The following is an 18,089-nucleotide window of genomic DNA, read 5'->3' on the forward strand; positions in this document are numbered from 1 at the left end:
AGGTATTTAGAGGAAGTTACATTAATGAGACCAATAGGAATCAGTGTTTTGTTGCAAAAGTATTTATTTTTATGTCCTTTCATTGCCTTCTTTGTTTCTTTGTTTCTTTCTTTCATTGGGATCTCCATTAGTTGCAGTTCTCTGCATCTACCCTTCCTGGGTCCACACATTCAACATTAACAACTAAAAATACATAACATATAAGAGAGAGACTGGAAACGACAAATTAACAGTAACGCATATTTTTAAACTATTGTTACTATTTATGTTGTTATAATTCTTTTTACAAGCGTTCAATCTTGCCTTACAGGCAACTAAACTACGTGTCCCAGGACAATTTTGCTTAACAAAAAAGATATCTTAAGATAATATTAAGATATGAAAAAAAAAGAAAATATTATTTTTTGATTAGATGTCAAAAAAGATATCTTAAGATGCTAAACTTTTTTTAAATTATTTAAACTATGCCAGAAAAGTTATTTTCTCTTCTATGTTGCGTCATAAAAGTATACTTTAGCATTTTTATCAAATTAATTTGTTTTTATTATTGACGTTACAGATGAAACTCAACACTCTTTTAGTCACAAGAGAATTGAACAGCCTTTGGTTTGTTTTCTGTGTTTTTGTGTCACATTTCACTCTCCCTCTGCCATAAACATGGGCACTTTTGTTTCTTGGCAAACTGATCCGGCTGCTGTAACCTTAGCGATATGCTGTATAATTCATTAGCCTGCCGTGCGGAAAGCATGGAGGAGGTAAGATGTGTCATCACTGTGCTGGTGCTACGTTTGTTTTTTCCTGCAAATGTCTAAGCTTGTACTCTTGCAGGATATTATTCCCGCACTTCACCAGTGTCTCGGCATGTCTGCTGGAGCAGAGTTTTCCACTGAAGACATTAGTCTTCTCTTCTGCAAAGTGTTTCATGTGCCCTCGAGCAAAAGTGAAGCTGATGCAGCCATGAAAAAGGTAACAATTCTTCCATTTCATAACAGACTTTGAGCATCAGCGGTTTACTCATTTATCCCAACAGAATACTATAGACTTGGGGCAGAAAAACTAAAATCATCATTGAAAATAATTCAAGCATTTTTATTATGCAGCAGAAAATGAAGAACGAATATAGAAAACAATACAGAATTACTTATTCATAAAGAGTAACTTCAGGGATTAACCCTTTCATGCATTAATTATGATAACTTCACTTGATTTGTTTCCTACTAAAATGTTCTCAATCATCTTTAGGCTTTGACAACATTTTTTTTGTTTCGTCTTTCAAAGGGATTTCCATATATCATAACTGAATTAATTGCAAAAATAAACATAACTCTTGGGTGAGAATGTTAATCTACACTGGAAACAAGCATATATTTTGTTCTGCAGAAATTAAAAGACAATATATCACACATCTGCATTCGGGCAAAGAGCGTGTGTTGAAACCGCTGTTTGGTACTTACTGTATCCAAGAAATATTAACCCAGATTGGTGCAGCTGCTTAATGAACACAGCCACATAAAAACAGACATTGATGAAGTGAGATCACTGTCAGGTAAAAATCCATTCAAGATTCCAGAAGTTACAAAAGTTACAAAAGATAGAAATCTTAAAACGCTTTTTTGTTTCTGACAATGAGAAGTGTACTGATATGTTGTTTTTTTAAGTTACAACACAAGTTGGCACAAAACAAAAGGGATTCTGAAGTTTCTTTAAATATTGCAATATTTAAGTAATACAAGTAGTACAATCTGGGTGAAAAAGTGGAAATAATACATCAATAACTGATCTTTGTCAAATTTACCCAGACCAACCAAGCAAAAACAGTTACAACTGTGAAAGATTTTTTTCTTGTTTTTTCATGATCTGATTATCTGTTGTCAACAAGAGCATTTTTATTGATGTTTATTTACGATACACATAGCTTAAATGTTCCTTTAAATAGCCTATGTTGCAGTTGATTAATTATTACAATAACTGGTCCGTTATTTTTTACCTTTTATAACATGCAACAATACTTTTTTGTCAGAACTGTTTGTGTTTTAGGTTGCAGGAGGAGACAAAAGCTGGTCCTGTACATGTGCAAATGTTTTGGATGTGCTCCTTGAAATGGAAAGGGCAAAGGAAAAGAATGAAATGGTACAATAGTTCTGCTTTCTTTGTATAGATCCATTTCTCGATATTTTCATTTAGTCCTAAGAAGAGTTGCCATTTCTGCAGCTTTACTGGGACTGCCAGCTTCTTAATAGTGGAAATCTTCATCAGATGCTGCAAAAGTTGCCCCAAAGAAACGACTCAGAGTTTTTAAGAAATGCTTTCAACTCTGTGTCAGGACTCCCACAGCCACAAACAGCTGAAATAGACATTTTCCAGGTAAGTGGTTGGCTGCTACTTACTTTTTTTTTTTTTTTTTGCTTTACTACTTCTCAAGTTTTACATTCGATACACAGAGTGAGAAAGTGCTGGAAAAAAAGCAGCTCTGCCAAAAAGCAACAAGCTTGAAGAGTCTCCAAAAAGCCGTCAAGCAGTGCTGGGCCAGGTGAGCATGCCTCAGCACGCTTTAAAATGATTCTCTTCTGCAATGACAGTATAGGCATGATGCAATATAGACATTGAAAATTTAACATTTAGGGATATTGCTGAGTATTCTAGTCTAACAAGGTTTAAGAAACATCAAAGATATTTAACCCTTTTTGTCTATAATGTAATGATGTGCTTCTTTTATGTATTTTTGTTGTCTTTGTTCCTCGTCAGACTGGCATCAGAGGGTGTTAGCAGCATTTTGCCCTCCCCCTTGTGTAGCCAAAGGTTGGGCCTCAGGGGTCAGGCATGGGGCTCTGTCTCCTTGTCGGATGTCATCCTTCTGGTGGAAGTGAAATATGATGTGGTGACTCACTTGCTATACACAGAAATGCTTCAAGAGCACTACAGTAAGGGCATGTCACTCTGACCTGTGCTCACAATAACCCCGGATAATGTCTGTGACTTCCCAGTCCTGACAATGACTTCGTCAGCATTGTGCATGGTGCTCCAAATCTGTTCCTGTTTCACATCTGTTTCTGGTGATTCCTCAGCCCAGAGTGTTTGGGAGATGCTGCTTCCCTGGCAACAGGGAAAGGAAGTGGAGGCACTGGAAACTATGGCGGAGGAAGTTTTGCAGTCTGCTGACATGCTGGGCTTGGTTTTCCTGCCTGGAGCGTTCAGGATATACAAGTAACCCACAACCACAAAGTTTGTAAATACACCAGTGTTCACTGGAGGGTTCTCTCCCTCCAGTTCCAGGAATTGAAACCATGTTTCCCCTCAGAAATCAAACAAAATCATTAGAAATCTGACCCGTGAGGATAACGTTAAAATTCAAAGCTGATGGCATGTCATGCATACGTCTATCCATGGTTGTGACAAATATCACAATTATTCTGATTGGCATATATTAAAATTACTGGGGTTTTTTATGAGTTTTAAGGGAAATTCTTATTTTTATGATTTATTATTTGATAAGGAGAAATGTTAAAATTTTGTAATTAATTGAATTATAGTATTTTATGTCAGAAAATATGTTTGGGGTAATTTTTTAGAACATTAAAAAGGAATAGAAGATGGTAAAATTTGAAGTAAAACCCTGTTGGATTTATTTTTAAGGAACATAATTTTAGCCACATTTATTATATATGTATATATTTCCCTGCAGAACAAGATGTTCAGAGTTACGGGAAGAATCCTGTTCAGCTGTTGCTCTCCTGAATGAGTTGCACACTTTTTGTCAACAAGAACAAAATCAGCTGACACTCCTGGGTCAAAGGTGATTACAGACTGTTATTCCATATGCTTCTATTTTGAGGAGTTGTTTGAAAATACATCTCACTCACATGCAGCACATTACAAAAGTATTCATAGAGCTTATAACAAAAGGAGAGGAAGCAAAATGACAAATTGTAAACAAAAAAATATTAAAGGTAATAAAAACTCAAATTATATCGCTTTCTTAATCTTGGATATGGATCTTGCCCGAACAGGAATTAATTAACTTATCTTTTTTTCCAGATTGTGTGACAAAAGTTTGAGGCTTTTGTGTCTCCATGCCCTTCTGGCGATTTACAGAACTCAGAGGGAAAAACAATCTCACAGCGCTCTGCTGGCATCTCGTCAATCCTGGGAGTCATGGTGAGTTTACAAAACCTACAGGATGCGTATCGTCTCCAGCCTTTTGTGCATGCACCGTTAAAGCTCGTCCTTATTTCTAGGCCACAGGTCCTCAGTCCGTGTAGAGCAGAATATGTCACTCTGCTGCTACAGAATGAAGACAAAGGAGAGGAAGGAAAAGAGGACTTTGAGACATCACAGAGGGTAGGTATTTCAAACTATAGACAACAGATGTCTTTCTATTGTTTACCTCAAGTAACATGTGACTGGAAGAATGGAAGCGAGACAATTGTTACTTTATTTGCACCTTTAACATCAGTTAAAGATCCATGTTTGTATGGATTAGCTCTGAACATCATCAGGCAGAACGTTATGCTTTGTGCAGGGTGCAAGATCTTTGTGAAAGAGAGCCCTGCAGATTGTTTTCTTATCAGTAACAAAACTAAAACTTTACCAGAGGACCGAGCTACAGCTACTTGTGCTGACTCAGGAAAAGGAGAGGAAGCATCTGCTCACGTTGCTGCACAGGATCTCCCTAGAGGATTTACAAGAGGCAAGCTGCGCAATTCCTCCAAAAGATAGTAGGTATTGTTTTTTCCAGCCTTTTTTTTCCCCCTCTGATGCCTGCTCATTGCTTCAACTAGCTAGAATTGTCATCGTTTACTTTCACTCCTCATTTGCATGAATCAGTTTTAGGCTTTTAATTATGAATGAGAACCATCTTCCACAGTAATTTGGTGCACAACTTTAAATACTCTGTGGATTTCGTCCACCTTTTCCAAGACCAAAGCTTTAAATACTGGTTCAAATGCATATAGTAAGTATTCCCGACTTCCTTGACACATTTCAGAGGAACCAGACAGTTTTATAGTGGTCAAGGAAGTCTTATTCTGTTCTATATCTTATCCTTTCTTTTATCTGAAATGTAAGCACTCATCTCAATACATTGGTTTTCTGGCACTCTCTGAAAAAAAAAAAAAACCTTTCTCCAGAAGGCAACTGATGTTTTGATTTAAATTAGCTACACATTTCGCTCACATTTTGCACTGCTTTTTCATAAGCATTATCATCTCAATTCATGCTAATTTTCTTCAACATCTTCCAGTTTATAACTGATTTGAGTCTTTATAGTTCCTGGGTTGCTACTGAACATTGTAACCAGTTCTCCTTAATCTTTGGGTGATAGTTTGGGTCACATGGTTACATATATTGTTCTGACAGGAAAATGACACCAAATAAACATTGAAACTAGTGTTGAAGTTCTTCAATAGGCTTCCTAAAGTTCTGACGTCTTATTTATGGCTTCCAGATGGTGGCTTTGATGCTGATCGAACCTCCTTGAGGGCTGGATGTATGAAAAGACTGAAACAAATCCATGCTAAGCTCCAGACACAGAATGGAAGCGAGAACAACTCAAAGCAAACCAGCATTCAGATGGACACGCAGGGAAAACGGTCACAATCTCTGCTAGAGGACTGCAAGCTGCTCCTTCTGATGCATCTGATGGAGCTTCAGGAGGGCCAGGCTTTAGCGCTGCTGCAAGTGCTCCTACACCGGGTGAGTGTAGCTTCTGTCCAGTGCAAAAGACAAATATTAAAGCCTGATATTTGACATAATAACAGTGTATGTTTTGTTAGGATTCACAGGCTGCCCAAGCTCTGAGAGAAAAATATGAAGCTGAATTACAAACCCGACGCTTCCCCAACCTGCTCAATCTCCTGATGTCAGACGATCCTCTAATCTCCGGCTCTATGTTGGTTGAAAACATCAACGATGAGCAGGTCACGCCTGAATCATCCTGCACAGGAGAAGTTGAAAACATTTATGCGGCATCAGTTCCCACTGCAACTACTGACTTAACTAATGAACCCAGCAGGGACCCAACTGCTGGAGGTTCTGCTAAACAGGACGTCTGCTCAGGTATCTGCATTGCAAGCACAATCAAAACCGGAAAGCACACTCCCACAGCTGAGGCTATGATCTGTTTGGATACATTCAGGTTGTGGGGCGATCATGGAGGAGCTACCCTATTTGGAGATCCTGTGTGTGCCTGATGCACAGGCCAATGCTCCAACTCCAGAGGCTGGAGCAGGTAGGGAAGAAGAAATAAACGCAAACCTGGAGAGTTTTGATAAACAGGGATCCTTGATCCCCCTCGCTTGGAGCAAACCTCCTGAGGATGATGCGGAGGGAGTTGGAGAAGCTGAAAAGTATCAGGACACCCTGAGCAGGCTAGGAATCCAAGGCCAGTCCACACAATGTGAAGAGGCGGATCAGAGGAGAGACAGCAAAGAGGTGGACACTCTGGCTCAGTATGATGCACAGTTTGCAGATCAGCAGTTGAAGAAAGTAGAGGTACTGCATTAGCAGCATGCCAATTTACATTGTCACTGTTGTGTAATTTGATTTTCTCCTCTTTTGTTTTAATTAATTGGCCTCGAACCAGAATCCAATCCCAGACCAACCAAGTGAAGGAGAAGCTGCAACTGAAATTGATCCACGCTCACTTGCAGAGAACCTGCTGGAGGTGCAGCCGAGTGTTTCTAGTGATTCCTTCGGCTGCATTGCTGATGGAGCATCTGGTCACACAGTCAGCACCAGCAGAGAGATGACCGAGTCTGAACTCTGGGACATCAGAGGGTCGGAACTCTCTGATAACGAGGAAATGATTCATTCTCAAGAATCAACAGTAATTCATGTTTTCTTGGTTTTTGTCAACAGTGCATAACTTTGTCACTGCCACAAATATTTTTGTGGCAATAACAAATTTGTACTTTTACTCATTAAAATTAGGTTAAATGCTTGGTAAACTGCAGATAAAGCACATACGCCCACTAAATAAAGTAGGAAATTATTAAAAGTTAATTTACTTTAGTCACTAAGTGAAGCACATTATAATTACACACAAAAAATCATGTTTTCAAGTCTTTATTTCGGCTAATGTTGATTTCATGCTGACAGTAAATAAATACCTGTTTATGTAGCAGATAGCATCCAGTCTCTCTGGAAGAACCACATTGTTGGAAACGGATCAATTGGAACGGCAAGAACCGATGTCAGCAGTGGAAAGAGAGAGAACAATGCGCAGCCTGGTGGACATGCAGAGAAAGTTTGAACAGAAACACCAAAGAGACAAAGAGAGACAGATGTTCAGGGTGAGAGCCGTGGACAGAAAAGACACTAACGGTGCCTTTCAGACAAAGATGAGCACCAATATTGTTTTTCAGGTTCAGGAACGTCTCTCCATCATCCTCAACAGAAAAGCAGAAGAAGACTTGCTTGGCCTTAAGCACACGGACAGGCTAAAGCATCTCACTCAAGATCTACCGCTGGTAACGAAATGACTCAAAGCTTACCGTAACATCGGATATGTTGTGCATAATTACAGTGTGACATGTTGTGTTGAAGGAGGATAAGACTCAGCAGAAGACTGTTGTTAAAGAGCGACTGGAGCAACTCAGAAGAGAGCGCTCCTATATTATGCAGTCAAAAAGAGACAGGTAAACATCAATGCTTTGAAGTAAAAAACTAAAAGTAATTTTAAACTGCTGTGCTCTTGCATCCTTTAGGAATACGACAGGATTTAAGGAACTTCTAGCTCCTGTTGCTCTGAACAACGAGACAGAAGATGAAGCAAGCTGAGATACAGATGGTTTAAGTCGTTTGGTCCTATTGTCACTGTTAATGAAAATATTAAATATTTTCCTCACAATGTCACTTTTTTTGCTTTTATATAGCAGTTGCATGGCTCAGATTACCAAATTTTAATATCAGACAAAGATAACCTGGGTAAAATTCAAAATGCAGTGTTCAATAGATTTTTTTTTTTTTTTACTAAGTAAAAACATGAAAATGTGCCCCTAAAAAGCCCTTAGTTTTAAAGGCTGCTTGCTTAAAATTCCATAAAATGACAAGTAAATGAATGTTAAATCTCTTTAAAGAAATGTTGGCTCTCTGTTCTTTCCATAATCATTTTATTTATACCACATTGGAGGGGTTTTGAGTATGCATACTTCACTTCCAATTATTGTTTAACAATTCAGAGGTGGACTTGCTGGTGTGCTTTGATGTTATTTTGTTGAACAGAATTCATTGCCTGACAGGTTACAGCCAATCGTTAAGGCAGCCACACACCTGCAGACCACCACACACCACTGTTTAACTGTTAGGATGAGCTTTTTCTAAAATGATGTGTTCAGGTGAGTCACATTCCAAAAGGTTCCACTTTTTGATTCATCAATCCACAGATTTTCACGCAAGTCTCAGGGATCATCCAGATGTTTTTGTTTGCCAAATGTGAGACAGGACTTTGTTCTTTTTAGAGAAAAGGGTAACCGAAGTTACCCTTTTCTCCAGTAAAGAAAATATCTGATGTTGTGTATTCAGATCATCTTTGAGGATAAATTCAGTTTAAAGATCTGATGCATTTAAGTTTTACCAAAGAAGCAAGAAAAAAAATCTGTATGGGGCAAAACTTTTTCATTTAACTCCGTAAGCATTTTCAAAGTTCACACCACATTTGGGTGTAATTATTGATTTAATTCGAGACTTGTCTCCCTTTCTTTGTAAAACTAATCAAGTCAGTAGGCTGTGACTGAATAGACCGAGATTCACATGTGCAGTTGTTTAATATACATTTTAATTATCACTTTGACAACCATAAGCATTAACAATAATGAAATTTCACTAGAACCCCCTTCACCTGTGCACAATATCCCAAGAAGCCAAAGTTACATACACAATGAGTCAGAGGTGCATGTAAACATCCAAGAGTGGCTCCAATTAACTTTCTTCATGAGAACATTTACATTTATAAATTGACCATTGCTCAATTCTGTGAGAAAGTGTTGTAGCTGCAGAATGACACCTCTGTAAATGTTAAATGCATCCATTGACTGTTTTTATTTACAGATATGAGAATGAAAATGTTGCATCATGTGAGGGGACGTTGGTTTGGCTAGTAACCGTACAATAGGAAGATGTCTATACAGAAGGTTGAGTGTGTGCCAAGCAGTTTTCCTACAATGCAGTCCAAGTAAGAAGAGGGAAATAAGTACATTTTAGATTTTCTACAAACACTTACATTTTTCATCCTCCTCTCTCTTTATTTGGTATCCAATCTCACTGCAGTTCACCGCAAAGCAGCAACACCAACCAGAGTAATAAGCTAGAATATTCCAAAAAAGCTCCAACACTGAGCCACCGCATTTAAAACAAAAGTGTCAAGTCTAATAATACACATAACTGCAAGGTTTGTCGTTTCAAACACGCAAACATTCATAAAGAAGTTTATACTCCACTCAAAGGGAAAAAGAACAATATTGGTGTGTCAGGTGCTCAGGGCTTTCAAATCGTTTGCAACGTCTACAAACCTAAAAAAGAAAAAGAAAAATACAGCACAAGCAAATTACAGTTTCACGATAGTACAACTATCATATTAATTAGAGGCTGGTTAAATATTTAGAAGTCTAATCAGATTATCTTATGTAGCAGCGGGGCTCTTGAATATAATTTTAAAAAGTGAGGTGATTTCTTTTGTCACTCTGGAAACGCATAGCCAGGCTCATTGGCAAGAACTGTCATCTAATCCTTTATGACTGAATCACACCTCGACTCAAAATAGTCAACAATATTTGCAGCTTGTAGACTAGACTGTTGTGCACAGAAAAAAAAAGCGATAAAGCTTAGGATGAAGACAGACTTCCTTGCTGGAAACATTTACAAACTTAAAAAAACGTTCATCACTCAACTGCGATCTCTCTGGGGAGGTGTTGGAACCATGGAACTGAGGGGGGAGACTCATTTACTTTTTATAAGGGATTTTGTGCATCACCTTGTCACTTGAGGCATGAAAAGAGAAGTGTGTGTGTCTGTGTGCGCGCGTGTGCATCAGGTCTCAAAGTAGTGCTAGCAATGGAACTTGAAGGGTTTTTATGTGAAAGTCTATGTATGAGTCTTTCTACTGGTGCGCACACTGCACCCCGGGGCCATGATGGCCCCCTTCATCATCAGAACTATCATTATACGCCTCTCTCCTGCCTCCACTGCCAGACCCTTGACTTCTGTCAAATTCTGCAAGATCAACTTCTTCAGCATCTGCAGCGATGTCAGGATTGTCAGCTCGGGCTGGAAGAAGGTTCTCCAAGTCCTTAAAGAGACATCAGAACCACAAATAAGTGATGGCTCTAAACACCATTTCATTATAAAGTGCATAAATGTAGAGGTTCTTCGATGGAAGCTCACATTGAGTTTTTCAGGGCTGATCCAGTTGCTTTCTGGGAACTGAACGTCAAACTTGATGTAAAGATCTCCTTTTTCAAATGGATTTCTGTACTGAGGCATTCCTTCTCCTTTCACCACTCGAATACAACCTGCAACAAAAAAAAGTGATTTAAAATCAATCAGAAGGTAAATATAAAGATCTAGAATCTTCAATACTGAATAAACTTGTAATTTAAGAGCTACATAACACATACAAAGCTTTAGGTTAAGGGTTGAATATACAAGAAACACGATCTTCTCATAAAAATAGACAGAATATTCAACAATTTCACTGAACTCCTGAACTGCACATAATTCTGGGGGATGTAGGCAGAGTTTAAACCTCTCAACCCGTCTAGGCCAGCTAAGCAAGGTTGGTGGCATCAACTCAGTCACTCACTCTTTGGTTTCCTAGCAACAACCTGTTGAGTAACTTGCTCAGCAGCAGTTTAAGGTTTCGCCACCGTCTCTCATAATTGCTTAAAAAGGAACAACGACGATGTGGGTTAGGGTTAGGGTGGAGTAAAAACTGTGGAAAGGTAACGCCACCTGTTGGGTAGCATTTCATATATGTAAAACAAAAAATAATAATTGTCAATTTCAGCTGTTATGTAAACCTTACAGTGATATGTCTGATCGCCTCTGATCTTTTCATTAACTGGGCAGCTTCCCCCGTCTTGCTGAAGCATCACCAGAACACTATACTGCCACCACCCTGGGGTTATATAAATCATTGCAGATGACAAGAGATTAATTAGTTTTTTTTTACCTGGCTCAATGACCTTGCCAGGTGGATATTTGACCAGCAGCTGACGTCCATCCAAGTGTGTGATGGTGATCTGGAAGCCACACAGAGCTTCGACAAGGCCAATGCGCTGGACCATGTGAAGGTCACTGCCATCACGTCGGAACTCCTGTTTAGATTAAAACCCAACGTTTTTCAATTTGATTTATTGGCAAAGATTTATCAAATAGAGCAATGATGATTTAATTTCAAAACCTTTGGCAGTATCAAAGGTCAGTTAAAAATGTTTTGAGTTTACCTCATGGTCTTTCTCTTGAAGCACCAGAACGATATCTCCTGGTTCAACACCTGGTGCTTGGTCAGCTTCCCCAGAGAATGTGATCTTCTGGCCGTGCTTCATGCCTTTGTCCACATGAACTTCCAGAAGTTTGGTCTCCTTGCAAACCTTCTGACCCTCGCACTTTCTGCAGCGGTCCTTCTCATTTATCACCTCACCTGGACAAAAATATGCACTCATACTTTTCAAAAAAAAAAGTATGGCTCCGGTTCTCTATTGACATAATTTATCTCTGTAGGTATTGGGGTGTGTTTGTGTCGAAGTGTTACCCTCTCCGTTGCAGTCGGTGCAGACTGACTGCATTTGCTGCACCATCCCTGGGGCCAGCTGTCTGATCATGATTTTCATTCCTCTTCCTCTGCATGTCACACACTTCTGTACTGCTCCTGCCTTACCCCCTTGACTACAAGTCAAAAGGTACAAATAAGCAACATTATTATCAGTACTCCACACATTACACACTCTTAAAAATAAACTAAGAAAATTGAAAATTGTACATTACTCTATAAAGAAAATGGCAAATATGTGTATTATTCTGTATAAACAGACTACTTGATCAAGAAATGAGCAGGTGATTATTCCGTTTTTGCTGTAGTATCTGTGTATCCAAATAATGTATATAAAAATACATGTTAATCATATCATTATAGCAGTAATAATGTAACATAACCATCATGCTATCTTTATAGAGAAATTGTTTGAAAAACTGATGAGTGAAAAAATGCGGAGGAAGAAAAAAAAAAATACTGTCCTAAACTCAGAAAAACCTCTGATTAAAACGATGGAACTTTGTATTTATTACTTAGATGTTGAGAAAGGTTTTTAAAACAGTGAAGTTTAAAATGTAAAATAAAACAAATGAACTTACCCATTGCAGGCACTACATAACACATTCTTACTGAGCTGCAGCTTTGTAGTTTTTCCATTGTACAGGTCTTCGAGAGACACTCTGAGAGATCAGGGTTTTCAGACAATATCATGTTATTATGGAACAACTTACTGGAGCTGTCAAAATACTTGGAAAATGTGAAATACGCACTTCAGAGGATGCACCATGTCGTCTCCTCTCCTCTTGCCTCCATTGCTTCGACTTCCCCGGCCGCCCATGAACCCGAAGAGTCCTCCGCCAAAAATGTGGGAGAAGATATCATCCATACCGGGGCCGCCGCCGCCTCCCTCCCGAAGGCCCTGCTCTCCATAGCGATCATAAAGCTCCTTCTTCTCAGGGTTTGTCAACACTTCATAAGCAAAACTTATTTCTTTGAACTGCAAAAAGAATTTAAAAAATTCTATATTTCAATAAATTAAACATATCAGAACTTCAGGTGCCCTTTATAAAAGTAAAACCGATCTACGTACACTTGTTTTTTAATTATTTTGTGCTATTTTTACTTAAAATGTGCATTTTTGTAGTGATCATCTGCACCTAGAATTACAATTTGAAATTATGTGTAATCTTGAATATTTAGGTGAAGTTTTACATATTTGTTACAGTTTTTAGATGACTACTTTAAAACTGATAGTCTTGTGGCAACACCCAAACATAGTGTTAAATGTTTTGCAGGTTCATACCTTGTCTCCAGCATCAGGATTCTTGTCAGGATGATACTCTTTAGCCAATTTCCGATAAGCCTGGAACAAAGGAAAGATTCCAAAATTAAGAAAATGTGTGACTTGGCCTTGTTGAACAAGGGACTCAACAGTTTATTTAATTTCTAAGAAACAAACTGCTCATATTGCTAATGTTGTCAAATGTAAAATATGCTATATCATAATCGGCCGATTTCTGCGAAAAAGTGTATGATCGGTGATCGCCGATCACGGTCTCTTGTTGCCGATCACACAAACCGATCACCTGCATCTCAATTAACAGCCTGCCTGTGCAGCTGGTCTCCTCTTTCCTTCACACTGCGCAAGCGCGCAGCAACAAATCCTAAGCGATGTGGAACTATAACGCACTGAGTGAATGGGGAAGTTTGGTTGTTGCAGTGGAAAATTGAAGCACCTGGGGTGAAGCACRTCAAAATGCATCAACACGATGAATCTAATGTGGCATAAAAACAATGCCATACTTGACGGAGTTTGGCTACATCGAGGCTCACTGCAGTAAAAATGACATATGGAGGATCAGATAGCAGGTAAAGCAGCGCGCAGCTACAAACACTCACCCAGATTAGCATGACGGTCAGAAAGCTAAACAAATAACCCGCAAAATTATTTAAGTCTTCGAGCTGCGATGTAAGACGCTGGTTCTGCTCTCGCTGTTGAACCGCTGCTACGCGATACAGGTAGTAATATTTCACAGACGGAGTGCCGCTTCTGCTCCACCTGGTAGTGACTCTCACACCGAACCTCTGTTTAAAGCTGCAGCATCTAACTTAAAAAATACATTTCACATACGTATTAAAACTTTCACTGTCCTAACATGAGACAGATAATCTCCGAAAAAAGAATCGATCTCCTCCCTGCTCTGCATAATTACTCCGCAGTTGGCTCACTGTTTCTCAGTTAAAAACAGCCACTCAGAACTAGCAGTATTCAGCTAGCCGCCATGCTATCAGGAAGTTTTCATTCAGTAACTCAGGATTGTTTATTGTAATGGATCCTGTATTTGCCTTTGAATGTTAAGTTTTATACTTTAATTTCTTTGGCAATGTTGAGAGGTTTTATTTGACTCCTTGCATTATTTAGCCTCTTCAGAGCCTTCATATGTTTTCAGTCTGTTAAAGATGGTATTACCGATAGCAGTACAATTTGCACAATGCCTGTTTTGTCTTTTTCTTGGAAAAAGTTATTAAAAACAAGTTTTTGTCTAAATTAAGGTGAATTCATGGTTCCTTTTTCCATATAATGTAACCGGTAGTGCTTATGATTAAAAAAAAAAAATAATTACATGATCGGTATCGGTGATCGGCCCTCATGGGTGATCGGAATCGGCAAGAAAAAACCTGATCGGTACATCTCTAGTTCCTACATAGAGCTATGTTGACAGACCCTGCTGAATTTGCCAGATCATCTCCGACTCATCAATCTTCTCCAGCTTCACCAATAATAGAGTAGCAAATTTGGATTTGTGTCAGACTCCCTGTTTTGCAACAGTGTCAAAGATATATGTTCTTGTGCTTTTCAGGTGCTGTAGTTGTTGGGGGAAAAAAATTATCTGGGCATTAAAAGTTAGCTGGTTAAGTGGATTAAAATGGCTATGTCCAGATATTAGCTTCAACAACTCTAAGGATTTATTTACTTTCTCCACCAGCTCAAGGTGACATAACATCCTTGTTTTTATAAGTGTGGAAATTATTACTGATTAAAAAGAAAGCTTTTAATACCCTACTTTTCTAATTATCTTTTGAGAAGACCTGAAGATAAAATAAAAAATTAAAAAAATGTGTAATTATAACAGCTCCTTCCAATGGCAATTGTAAACTATTTTAGATAAGAATTTTTATTATTTTTTTCATGTAGAATAATGAACAGCCATACCAAATGTAATATGTCAAAATACTTAAAACTATAGGTAAAATTGACATTAAAATCATGTAAAAAATAAAATAAAATAAAAAAGTCTATCTACATTTATGTGTGAATATAATGTGATCCAAAATTCTGTTCTTAGAGGCTAGAAAACTACGCCCCTACTTTACATAAATAATTAGGGCAACCTACCTTAAGAATGAGGGGCAAAGGGTCAAAACAAAATTCAGCAATGTGCCATTTTTGACGCAACAGGCAAAAAAAAACTGATATCTTTGCCAGAGTTCTTCGTTTGAAAACCGGCAGACTGAAAACTGGTCACTCTGGAAAAGCCTCATCTTAAAATATCTACCAGTTATTGAAAAAGGAAAATACCGAAAGAGTTCTGACTAAACTTCAGGTTTTTATCATCTAAATGTATGTCAATTAGTAGCTAGCCATTAGACCAATAACGTGTAAAAGGAAAGTACACAATGTATGTTTTGGTTGCTACAGTTACACGAGGTTTTTCTAGAAGGCCGTGGAGTAACCACAGTTACATGCTCATATCCATTTACAGAACCTGCATTTGTCCCAACACAAGTTTTCCTACAGCATTAACTTAGGTTTAATATTGGTGAAAAAAAATTAAAGTAAATATAATTTATACACAATTGGCAGGATTAGCAAAACAACCATAGATAGCTAGGTTAACTGGTTTAACCGGCAACCTCTATCAGTGTAGAGTATTCCTCTTTTGGTTTAAAATAAAGGACCTACAACCTTAAAATGCAACTGCGAATGATGACATTAACAATTTTATAGGTAATTCTTTAGCATCGTCGGAGTTCATGCTTGAAAACGTGATGCAGATGAGTATTTCAGCTGGCTAGCATGCTAGGAACCTTCGAGACTAGCTTCAAATCAGTAAACTAACTAGCTTACTCCCACACTGGTTTTTGTTCTTTTTAGGCCAAAACAACACTTTTAACTCGTCCACTTCACCKTTCCTCCTGAGTCCGAGTTATTTATTTTTCGTTTTAGAAGAGACGTACCTTTTTTAGTTCGTTTTCAGAGGCAGAAGGTGAAACTCCGAGGATGTCGTATAGCCTAGTGTCCGCAACGTTCGCCATGGTGCTAACCGGCTACCAGAGTGAGAGCTTCTGCGGAGAATCAGAAGAGCTACACAAGGTTCACCGGTTGGGGCTGTTCGTCCATTCTAATCCACACACTACGCTTCTTCGCAGTTTTATCCAGGGTTGGGAACCATTTTAACCCATTCATGTATGAATTATGATGAACTTACTCAGAACTTTTAAAGTTTTTTGAATTACCTTTAGCATTTTTTTTTTCTCCAAAACGTATACATTTAAAAATATTGCTACGTAGAGTGAAATGTAACTGATAATGTACAGTAGTTATGCATTTCTATCAAAATGCCAGGTTTGTGTGATGTAAGAAGAATAAGAAAAAACAAACCATTTAAGAGCTATTTGCACTTTTATTGTGACCTACACCTGCACAAAGATTCTCAGCTAAAATCATACTTTTTGAGGCCTCCCAAAGGTATTATTATTTTTGGTGATTTTTTTTTTTTTTTGAGCATGGTGATGGCACCTTCATGTTTGGTGCTTTATTTCTTCAGCAGGGACAAACCCTTAGCAATTGTGGATGAAGATATAAACAGTTTCAAATGCTTGAACAAAACATTTCAGCTTCTCATTAAAAGCTGAAGATGAAGAGGAACTCTTTCCACACAAATATTAATTTAAGAGTATGCACACTTTGGGGCATACTATTTTATTCTTCATAAGATATTTTAGTTTGTTTCACAGCTGAGTTATACATGGGTCACATTTAGAGCTGCACAATATAACAAATTGTCATTGCAATGACAGTGTTTGCAAAATCACCATATTGGATGTGATATTTTGAAGGAATAATAATAGGGTAATGGTCAATAAAAATAACCAGTGATGCATGATGTTTTTAACAGATTTCAATCTTTTTTTTCCCATCATAAACTCAATATATACAATGTCTAACAATTATATTTTAATACTTAGTTATTAATTGGCGTTACCTCTATTGTTGTCATAATGTAAAAGAAATAGTTCACTGCAGTGTGAGCTGCTCTGTATTGTATACTTACACAGTCTGACCAGATGGTGGCAGAATATGTAGTAACAAGCAGAAACCGGTGAAGCCTAAGTGTAAATTTACCTTCAACATCCACACATTTGAAAGACAACCTCTTTGCAAAGCTGTCTATTGTATTAAAGAATTAAACAAATGGCAGAAGGTAACAACGATGGTGGTTCTAAATTACTTATAAAGATAAACTGAAAAAAGTAGTTTTTGGAAACCTATCCAAGATTGTGTGGTTAAAAATATCCCTTATAGCTAAACCGCAGTCATAGAATATTTCCCAAATTATCTAACTTTATGTTTTGTCAAAGTAATGATGCAACAGAAACAAAATGTTAATTTATCTCATTTAATACATCTGCATGACTCAAAACAAAGTTGTGACAAGTTGTTAATTGAAATCTGTGGTTGAAGTAACACTTTTCATTGTTATGTATAGACAAAAACTTAATATTAATCAGATGAGGCTGAAGACAATGAACATGACTGAATTGCAAACTGGAGTAAAAATATAAGCCCAGTCAGTCCTTCAATGTAAATGTAGGTTTTCATTGTGAAAAATGTGACAATCTAAAAAAAAAAACACAGCTTTGGCTAGATTTTAGATTATTGTGCATGAAGATCTAATGTTCAGACATTTTTTAAAAATTGTAAATAGCCTAAATAGCAAAAGAAATACAGTTCATGTTTGCCCTGATACAAAATTATGAGCTTATTTATTTTCAGTGTTAATATCCAAAGCACTGGAGATGATGGGAAATGGTAACTGAGATCAAATAGACCGACTGCTAAAGAAAGTGSAGATATGCTTAAGCTCGTTGTTTTCAYATATTAACTCAAAGAAAGCATTAAAAACTCAGGTGTGAGCAAGAGTGCAAAAACTTGATCTTCAAAATCGTCATAAGGTTTATTTGCAGTAAAGAGGGCTTTAGGACTCCTAAAAGTGTTGAGCAAATGCATCATTCTGAATTAATCGTCTACGTTATCATTGTGCCACCAGTGCACCAATTT

The 18,089-nt window shown here is 37.8% G+C and overlaps 2 protein-coding genes across 2 annotated transcripts; one reads left to right on the forward strand and one right to left on the reverse strand.

Moving 5' to 3' along the window:
• Nucleotides 1–744: 744 nt before the first annotated feature.
• Nucleotides 745–9,526, forward strand: LOC103466681 (uncharacterized). Its single transcript, XM_008412449.2, has 19 exons — nucleotides 745–755; nucleotides 829–966; nucleotides 2,038–2,130; nucleotides 2,212–2,364; nucleotides 2,442–2,530; nucleotides 2,746–2,921; nucleotides 3,066–3,204; nucleotides 3,683–3,793; nucleotides 4,036–4,155; nucleotides 4,236–4,338; nucleotides 4,592–4,715; nucleotides 5,444–5,691; nucleotides 5,772–6,054; nucleotides 6,134–6,489; nucleotides 6,581–6,823; nucleotides 7,119–7,289; nucleotides 7,362–7,466; nucleotides 7,543–7,634; nucleotides 7,704–9,526. The coding sequence occupies exons 1-19, from the start codon at nucleotides 747–749 to the stop codon at nucleotides 7,774–7,776; spliced, it is 2,826 nt and encodes a 941-aa protein (XP_008410671.1). The 5' UTR covers nucleotides 745–746; the 3' UTR covers nucleotides 7,777–9,526.
• Nucleotides 8,752–16,212, reverse strand: dnaja2b (DnaJ heat shock protein family (Hsp40) member A2b). Its single transcript, XM_008412447.2, has 9 exons — nucleotides 15,986–16,212; nucleotides 13,050–13,109; nucleotides 12,517–12,743; nucleotides 12,346–12,426; nucleotides 11,747–11,880; nucleotides 11,439–11,635; nucleotides 11,165–11,309; nucleotides 10,378–10,505; nucleotides 8,752–10,282 (listed from the first exon to the last, which is right to left on the reverse strand). The coding sequence occupies exons 1-9, from the start codon at nucleotides 16,061–16,063 to the stop codon at nucleotides 10,094–10,096; spliced, it is 1,239 nt and encodes a 412-aa protein (XP_008410669.1). The 5' UTR covers nucleotides 16,064–16,212; the 3' UTR covers nucleotides 8,752–10,093.
• Nucleotides 16,213–18,089: the final 1,877 nt, after the last annotated feature.

Source organism: Poecilia reticulata, linkage group LG6 (genome assembly GCF_000633615.1).
Source record: "Poecilia reticulata strain Guanapo linkage group LG6, Guppy_female_1.0+MT, whole genome shotgun sequence".
NCBI lineage: Eukaryota > Metazoa > Chordata > Actinopteri > Cyprinodontiformes > Poeciliidae > Poecilia > Poecilia reticulata.